The sequence below is a fragment of the Chelonoidis abingdonii genome, chromosome 7 (genome assembly GCF_003597395.2).
Source record: "Chelonoidis abingdonii isolate Lonesome George chromosome 7, CheloAbing_2.0, whole genome shotgun sequence".
In the NCBI taxonomy this organism is placed as follows: Eukaryota; Metazoa; Chordata; order Testudines; family Testudinidae; genus Chelonoidis; species Chelonoidis abingdonii.
The window spans coordinates 45,178,799-45,188,644 of record NC_133775.1 but is presented as its reverse complement, the minus strand read 5'-3'; the positions used below and the strand labels follow the sequence as shown (position 1 = coordinate 45,188,644).

Sequence of the window (9,846 nt, the reverse complement as noted above, 5' to 3'; positions counted from 1 at the left end):
TATCGGCATCCTCATCCTCTATTCTTCTTGACTAATTTTCAGACTGTCTGAATTTGCATTTCACATGGTAGCTGATTAGGAGATGCCAAGTGCAGCAGTGAAGCCTCAGCAGGCAGTTACCATGGTGACCTTCAGCAGGATTTTAATGATGATACCACTAGTGGTTCGTTGAAGTTGGCCTGCCTGCAGGGCTACTTCACTGCAGCTAAGTGTGAAGTTGGATATGCGGATTCTCAGCCAAGGGGCAAATATCAAAGTCTGGCCCAGACAGAAAGTCTTAGAATGGGAAAGGGAAATAGATTCCACCTTTTACTTACTCTGTACAGTTTCCAGTTTTGAAAAGCAATACAAAGCAAAACGTTGTATTTTCCTCATTACAAAATAGATGTGCTCACACACACAGGATAAATCAGTTGTTTTTAAAATCATTTGGAGTACTAGTGTTTTGTAACAAACTAAAAGAGCAAGAGCTACAATACCCTTTATAAATATAGGAAGTAGTTACTTAACAAAAGTAGTAAAATATATATAAAGTATTAAGAGACTGTAATAATATTACTTTGATCCATTGTGACATAAAGAATCTTGCCTAGTATAAAAACCTTTGAAAAATTGCCATGTTAGTAAATGACTTTTTTTCTTACAAATGTAGCTTTTATTGTGATTGAAAATACTGTACAGACTTGGAACTACTGAAAACGAAACAAACAGACTAAGTGTTATCTGTCAGATTATGGTGATGTCCTTTTCATCTGCACTAGAAAATTTAGACCTCAGACTTTTATCCAGGTTGGAACTGTACTCAGTTGAGCAGTAAAGTTTAGAGATTACTGTACTCCTGAAACCCATTTGAATGCCTGATGTTCTGTAAAGATTAATTTGATAAAAGAATAAATTCACTGTGTCCCTGTCTGTGCGTACTCTCAAACAGGAGTATAAACACTGTAGTTACAAAATGAAAGAAATGTTAAAATACATTTCCTGTATGCTAATTTTAATTAGTTCTGAGATAAAACTGGCATTTAAAATTAAACTAACTTATTATAGGGCTGATCTTTATTTTAATGATCAGCATCTGTATTATGAGATCATAGCTTCATAGGAAGTTATCCAAAGATACACATGTTGATAGATTTTCGCGTTTGTATATTTGTCCACATTTCTCATAGCTGTAAAGTGCTGCCCAATAAAATTGCAGTTAGGGTGACCAGGCATCCCGATTTTTTAGGGACTGTCCTGATATTTATTTGTTTGTCCCACGTCCCGACCGATGTTCGGTCAGGATGTGAATAGTCCCAAAATTTTGCCCTCCAGCGCATAGGCGGAGGGGGCTTGGGCCCCACCCCCGGCCCTGCCCTGACTCTGCCTCTCCCTGCCCCATTGGATCTGTCCCCAAATCCCCGCCGTGGCCCCACCTCTTTCCCAAGCACACTGCATTCCTCCTCCTTACCCCTTCCTCCCAGGCTTGAGCTAATCAGCTGTATGGTGGGGCAAGCGCTGGAGGGAGAGGGGAGAAGCAGGACGCTGCAGCCAGCTCAGGGGAGGTGGAGGTGCAGCGGAGGTGAGCTGGTGCTGGGGGACGTGGAGCTGCCGGTGAGCGCTCAGCCCTGCCCACCCCCCATTTTTCCTATGCTCCGGCAGCTCTTTTGTTTTTGTTTTTTCCTCCACCACCAGCTCTTGGGTGTGGGTTTTTTTTTTGTTTTGTTTTTCGCTTTGCCGGCACCACCACCCCCCGCCCACATCCCGATATTTCACATCTCTCATCTGGTCACCCGAATTGCAGTAGAAGTTGTGACATATTTCCCCCGCAGTAAATCACAAACGAAGATTTTCAAGTGACTAGTAACTTTGGGTATCACAATTTTTGGGTCTGCAACTATTGGAATACCTTATAAAAGTCTGCTTTTTCTGACAGTGGGGTCCATTGTGAAAATGAGGCTCCTTCATGGTGCCTCCAGTTGGACAACCAGAATCACTAACCATTGTTAAAATTATGGCCACAGCATCTAGCACAAAGCATTATTTTGTGTGTTGAGGAGTGGAGAAGAACTTTATATCCTGATTTAGATCCCTTTGTGATTTCTCAAGAGTACATGGGCAGCAATCCTAACTGATAGGGATTCCATACACTCCTCAGTGATGTCCAAGCAGTATTTAAGCTGAAAAAAAGCCAGCAGATCCAGAGTTGCAGTATTCTCTGCTGGTTTTCCTGCCTGCACTGAGAGAGTAGTCAGCAAGAATTTTTCCTGCTCTGAACAGGAATAATTTTTTCCAATTTAAAACTTGAGTCTTTACCAAAATTTCAGGTTTTCAGTGCAAAGTTCTTCCCTGTCACAGGTTTAAGTCTTTTTTTTCTGACTTGAGGGACATTTATTCATTTGGTGGCTGACAAACCTGTTAAAGCTTAAGAAGTATGTGCTACTGCTCCCTGTCAGGCTAAGCTCCAGGCTAAAGGCAGTCACTGTGCTAAGTCCACAAAGTAAGTTAAGCAGCATAATCAGCCAAAGAAGGATGCAGTGAGGAGATGCAATAGGAGGTCCCTCCAGCTCAGTCACAGCCTTCAGCACAGAGCCTGATGGCCATCCAGTGCCTGACAGGACAACATTGCTATCCCTGCAGTATAGCCTGCTGACATTAAAATCCTAGGCTTTATTCCCAGGGTTTGTCAATCTCTGCTGTTCTTCCATAGTTTTATGAGAACCAGAGGGCCTGACAGAGGCTTCCCTTAATTATTGAAATAGATACTCCTGGCAGTGGGAAAAGAAGCCAGAATCCTACATCAGGTAATTTAGCAACAACTGTCTCCTTTCCTTTCACAAAAGATCGGTATAACACTTCTGATATTCTCGTGTTTACAAAATGTTTCATGGTCATAGCATTTTTCCTGTGCAGGATGAGAGAGAATAATTTACTTTTTCCACATGATTGGTTATTCAAGGATGACACTGAGCAAGAATTCCAAGAATCAGTGTGTGCCACCATCATGATGTTATCATGAACCCTGGTGACTCCACAGTCCCAGTTTGTTCTTTAAAGTACTGATGAACCCTATTAGACACAGCTAAACTCTGAGCTTTTCTGGGCCCAGGACAGATTCTTGCACATTCTTGATGCATCAGAAAAGATTTGTCAGATCCAGCAGTTATGAGCAAGGATCAAGCTGTAGATACAGACTCCTGACCCAAAGAAGTGTTTTTTGTGGTATCCATAATATGGCTTCATATAAGGTAGTCTCAGTGAGTCCACAGTTTATCATTAATCTCAAGGCACCTGAACTCATGGACTGTATTGAAAGGACAGATAACTCTTACATATACTGACTTGCTGGTGGACAAGGGCTCCGAACCACATTCCTCCGAACCACACTGGAGTAGCCACAAGTGTATTCTGGCTTGGATGTGGGGAATACATACAAAGGAGCTTTGCATAAAAGAGACACGGTCTCTTTGGGAAGCCTCCTTACAAACATTTTCTAGAAATGAGGCAATTCTTCTATACACTGAAAAGTTCCAGAGATATGAAATTGCAAAAGGTGGACAATCAGGACACCACATTTCACATATATTTGAAAATTCTTACAAACAATTGTGGCTATAAAGGATGATTAGGGCTAAAAACATTGCTGATTAGTGGTGCCATTTTGACTATTGGTCCTCCTTAGGAGTGAATCTCCATGTCCACTTCTGAAGCTTTGTACTATTACATAATAAGTGGTGTGTTAACAGTAGTAATTTCACAGGAAGATGTCGTTGTAACTGTATCAAGATTCTAGGGCTGAAATACGCACTTTCAGGTAGAGAGAAGTTCAGCTTGCTTAAGAAATTAATAAAAATATCACATAGTCAAGCAGGGGTTATGAATCTGTGGGGGCAAACTTTACCATCCTTTTGTCAGCTTCTGAGATAAACACCTCCATGCATAGTCAGTAGCATGAAAGAAGGATAGAGTGACCTTCCTGAGCAAGGCTCCCTACCCTTTTCATATTTAAATCTCCCTTGAAGACAAACTTCTGTTATGTTGCCTATAGTGAGTCTATTTGACATATATTAAATGAAAATGAATAAAAGAACATGATGTTTTTCATTCCCCTATTCATAGCTATTTATGCCCCAAACCTTCAAGGACTTAAGCATGACTCTATGCACTATGAGAAATCCTATCGACATCTCACAGGGTGAATTAAGCATATTTGTAAATTTTTGCAGGATCAGGGCCATATTTTGTAAGAGATTACATTTAATATCTTTATATTTTTCTTACAAATGGGGTTTACTTACAGGATTCTTTTTGCAAGGCTGGGGCCACAATTCCTCTGCAGTTTTCTTCCTATTGGTCTTGTGTGCTGGCTGAGCTGCTCTGCATTTGGCCTGGTTAATTTGCTGATCTACCTGTCTGGTGGCTCATGATATGTTCCTCCTGTTTATTCCATGTGGGATTTTAGACTCTTATATCTTTTGCATTGAAGAAAGGCAACTTTTTATGATTAAAGAACACTTATATTTTATTAACTTCAGTATTCGCTCCACCCCCACTCCTTCCCAAATGATTTAACCCAATTGTTCTCTTTTGTTAACGGAACAGAGCTCTGAATATTGACTGCGAGAAGTGGTACAATTTCTTTTAAATTCCCATGATTAGTATAGTCAAAGTGTCTGTGTATTTAAAAGAGTCTACTACCAAATTTACTGCAATTAATTTTTGTTAAAAAAAAAAAACATCCTCTCTAACCTTTAAATGGACCACTACATTTTCAACACTAACTTAAATGTGTCTCCTCAAAATATTTTGCATTTAACAAAATACTGAAATTCTCCTTGTCAAAGTGAAATAATCTTTTTGGATACTGTAGAGGTGTCATTAAATGAAAAAAAAATTACCATACATAGATGTGACATTGTTTGTTTGAAAATTTAAGTGTCCAGAACTCAGAAAATAAAAACATTAAGTGCAATATTGTTAAGTTAGTGCTTGAATTTTCTGACTCCTGTGCATTTAGTTCATATAATTTAACATCCTTTTGGGGTTTTTTAAAGAGATTTGTGGCCAATGCATTTATTGTGCCACTGCTGTATGAAAGCATATTTGAATGTGCAGTTCATCATGCCTTTGAATAATCATGAGGGTGAAGGAGCCACTGTTCCTGGTGCCCGGCAGAGGTTCCAGAAGGCTGTATTTGGTGCAGTAATCACAGCTACAGTTTTACAGTAATTGTCCATGCATATTTTGTATACAAGTACTTTTGATGGTACGGATGCCTTGGAGGATTTGACAAAACGTCAGGGAGGATCAAAAATTTGTGATTGTGGTAAGGAGGTTCAGGAGGGTTTGACACAGTGATTTAAGAGAAAAGTGTAGGAAGAATTTTTTATCTGGTAAGGGCTTGTATTCTAATAAGCAGTATCTAGGGAATCAGGTTCCATAGTGCAGACTGCCTTGGAGAATATGCAAAATTTGAAATAGATGACAAATTTGCTCCATCTGAAAGGTCACTAGACTGGCTAGATACCTTCTAATGTCACAGAAAGGAACTATGGAGGGAAGAAGAATCCTAACCATTTTCCACCTTCCAAAGAGCAACAGGGAGTACCTAGACGTTCCAGTAGCCTTTCTCCTGTATCCCAGGCCATCTTTTTCTAAATTTGTGGACTCTGAGGGGCTCAGTGGACTCTGGAGCTTGTCATAATAGAGATATGTGTGCTTCCAGATTGAGGCATGCTTGTGTATGTTTCTGTCTGCAAGTTGTGCACTTAATTCAATAAGAAAAAAATAGAGCCTAATCTAAAGGTCTTTGAAGTGTTAATTTCATGACAAACTTTCCGTATAGATCTAATCAATACTGTGACTCAATTTCAGCATTTTAGAATATAAGACCTCAAACAACACACACAAGTCACGCTATTGAATTCAGATAAATAGTTCAAAATAAGACTACATATATGTATAAAGTTATTCATGTATGTACTGGATAGGGACCTTAATCTGGTATTCAGTCTGAGGAAGTACAATGAAATGTCATAAAAGTGAAATGATTATCTGGGGTATATAGTAAATCTAAATGCAGTCCTACTACACTTCCACAATTTCAGCCATTCTTACTTCATGTAAGAACTTGAGAAAGCACTACTAACACTTGTCATCTGGTATTATTTATTGGCTTTCTTATAATAATTGTTTTCCTTTTCTAGCTGCGACAATTAGTTAACATATGCATCAACCCGGATCCAGAGAGGCGACCAGACATAGCCTATGTCTATGATGTAGCGAAACGTATGCATGCACACACTGCAAGCAGCTGAATAGACAAAAATCATGAAGAAAAGAACCAGAAATTTTCAAGTATTTTTGTGCAAATCCTCCCACCCCTTTTTCATCTGCGTTACATAAATGTAGTTATTCAGAACAGACTGATGTGCTTTGAACTGTGAACCAGTTTACACACAAGCTTCCTGAGCTATTTTTTACCAGTTGTAGTTTAAAAATATACGTTTAAATGGTAAAGAAAAAACAGATTTAAAATGTAAAGTATACTATGGAAAACAGTGGTTCCTGACAACTTTAAAAATAGCGATTTCAAATGTATTTTCAAATGTATTGTGTTAATAACAAAATTGCAATCAGTTGGGAATTCAGTTCTAAAACATCATAGCACTGCAGTTTTGCACGATATGCATATTAGGCTTATTACCTAGAAACAGAAGGTTTGAATCTTTCTCACTTTGTATAACTTACGGAAGTTATGAATCAACACAATTAATGAGTTTATTTTAATTTTTGTTCTACAAGGGAAATAATTGTAAGAGTTTTTTATGTATTTTATAATGAGTTGTACGTAGTTTGCAGTCCATCTTCTCAAGATAAGTGAAGGTGGAAACCATCTGATTAGCTGTTTGGCTGAAATGGCAACTGTTAAATGTGAGAAAAAGTTTTTTTGGCAAAATTGTCAGACACTCAAAAATCTCTGTAACTTGTCCCTTTTCTTTGTGTTATTGTGACTTAAATTAACCCAGAAAATTGACTTTAAGGGTTTGGTTTGGCCAGGTTAAACCCCATACTTGCAATTTGATTGGTATGGCTTCACCTGCATACTTGTGCAACACTTCATTGACTTCAGTGGGTCTGTGCACAGTCAGATCCTAAAACCCTTGTAGCTTCCTGTTGTGGTAAATAGGGTTCGTCTGCACAGTCACATGGCTGTCTGAACAGTCCTGTTTGAAGGATGAGGGCCTTAAGTTACAACTCCCTAGGGATTTCTGTTTGTGGTGGTGTTTCTAGATTTTGTTTTTAAATTCTTTGGATGACCGTATACTACTGTATTTTTAATTCCTTCTAAAAATACTTTTTTAATCCAATGCCTATTGCCCAAAATACAACTGTTCACTGTAATACAAACACGTTTCATAAAAATACCTGGTTGTATTATGTACCTTATCTTTTTTTTATAGCCCTAAAAACATCGTTTTATATGCTATAAAAGTTACTTTAGCTTTTGTATTTAAAGAAAAAAAATCAGTGCTGCTTTATTTGTGTAGTCAGCATATTTGTTGATTATACTTTAAAATGTTATCATTTCACCAATATTTTATCTGAGTTGGAAAGTAAGTTCAAAATATTTTGGTTACACTTATATTGGTCACTTTGTATGCATGAATGATTTATTTTATTTGGAAGTGAAAGTAAGTACACACCAATACTTTGTACTTATAAATACGGATGAAAATTGAGGTCTAATTTCTCAGAATTTCAAGACCATATTTTTAAACAAACACATAAAGCTGTCAAAGTGGTTCATTGCTGCAAGGTTGACAATGGCCCCGTCTAGACTACGCGCGAAAATCGATTTTAGATACGCAATTTCAGCTACGAGAATAGCGTAGCTGAAATCGAATATCTAAAATCGATTTACTCACCCGTCTTCACCGCGCGGGATCGATGTGCGCGGCTCACCATGTCGAATCCGGAACTCCGTTTGTTTTGGTGGAGTTCCGGAATCGATCTAAGCGCGCTCTGGGTTTGATATATCCCCGTCTAGACCAGACGCGATATATCGAACCCCGAGCAATCGATTTTAACACGCCGAAATGGCGCGTAGTGTAGACGTGGTCAATGAGAATTTTATTGATAACAGCTTTATTGTTGAGATGTAGTTAGTTTAAATCTTTTTTGATACAAAAAGTCAGGAAAAAGTAAAAATTCAATACTTACATGTAAATATTGGATCTGTATACATTAAGTTCACTATGCATTCAACATTTATAATGGTGGTTTTTCCACATTTACTTTATTAAACAAGTTTGCATAGATAGTAAAATGAACACTGTGCAGCAATAGTTCTGTTTCTTTGATAGGAACCTTCCTTTGATTTGACATAATTCATAAAAAAATAAGAACCTAGCTATGGATTTATAGACAAGTTTCAACACACAGAAAAGTTTTTAAATGTTAAGAAATGACATTCTATTGAAAACTATTTGTTTTAAAAAATGCAGTATTTTTTTATACATCTGGGACAGATCCTCAGCTGCTTGAAAGTGGTGTAGCTGCCTTGATTTAAATCAGCTGAGAATCTGTTTTGTGATTTAATGACAAAGCTGCTTTGTTGTAGGATGAATCCTTAGTTTTTCGTCTAGCTGTTTTGTGTGTATTGAATGTAATCTTTGGGGGCTTCATTGAGACTACTATGGTGAGTAAAAATAGTCATGTGTAAATGTTGTCAGGATTGGGCCCATGTCTTCCCTATCTCTGTCTGGCAACCTTTACTTTGAGCTTCTATTGAATATATCAATTGATTTACTAGTTCTTGGTGACTATTGTGTTCCATAAGATTTGAAATTAAATAAAATAGTTTGTGCTAAAACAGGGAACAGAGTAGTATTTGCTTGACCACCAGGAATAGCTGTTAGTGTGCAAAATTATTCAAGTCATTCTTTTAATCTGTTCTGTTTCTGATAAACAACATTTACAAGGATTGAAAAAATTGTACGCAGTGAAGTTATTTCTATAAGATAGTCTATTTATTTTAACCTCTACTTAGGTCAAATATGCACACCACTTTTCCTGAAGAAAGTAATATTTTAGGCAAAAATTATTTCTGGAAGGCTGTATGGTAAGAAAATTACGGGAATAGTTGAGTTAGAAAATACACCTAAAAATGCTAAGGCTTTTTTTTTTTTAAATTGATGATTTAACCTTATGTTGAGTAAAATAAGTAATTCTTATTTTAAAAGCATTTAAATAATGGTATAGAGATGATTCAGTTAAATCTTAGGTGTTGCAAACAGTTACTCAATGAAGATGAAAATGCTGAGCAGCCTAGTGTAATATACTGAAGTTTACAAAGGGTAAATGAAATTTACCCCTGTTTAAGGATCAGGTTCTACAACTTGCTCACACTAAATAGTACTTAATGTAAATACATAGAATTACCATGTAAGTAAAGACTGTAGAATCTATCCCTTAATAAAGTGCCTGACAGCATATAAGAATTATAAATATAGTAATAATTATTACAACCATTTCTTGAATGCCTTACCATTTAAATAGCTTCTATTATAAAACACCATTCTAGTTTCCACATACTGTAGGTATTGTTAACATTTACCATATTTATTTTACCAGTTGCATTAAATGCTTTCCTTTTAAATGAGTATTACATTATAACCAAAAATGTGTAATAATTCTCTGCCTTATATTTCAATAGTACTGTAATATTATTGTCTTCCTTTGTGAAATATGGTATTTTGTTGTGTTTTGAACACCCTTGCTGAGAAGTCTGCTCTTGGTCTTAAACTACTTTGCTGTACAATATTCTAATATAAATAAAGCATACAAAAATTAAATATAATGTAA

General features: G+C 37.0%; 1 protein-coding gene across 2 annotated transcripts in view; it reads left to right on the top strand.

Annotated features, from left to right (window-relative positions):
- NEK7 (NIMA related kinase 7) overlaps positions 1-8,861 on the top strand; it is a 152,547-nt gene extending 143,686 nt beyond the window's left edge. The window contains exons 10-11 of one of the 2 annotated variants that reach the window (XM_032770907.2): positions 6,186-7,798; positions 8,095-8,861. In XM_032770907.2, coding sequence (XP_032626798.1) covers positions 6,186-6,296 — 111 coding nt within the window. In that variant the 3' untranslated portion in view covers positions 6,297-7,798; positions 8,095-8,861. The remainder of the gene's footprint in view (positions 1-6,185; positions 7,799-8,094) is intronic. The other variant, XM_032770908.2, reaches the window with a different exon arrangement.
- Positions 8,862-9,846: the final 985 nt, after the last annotated feature.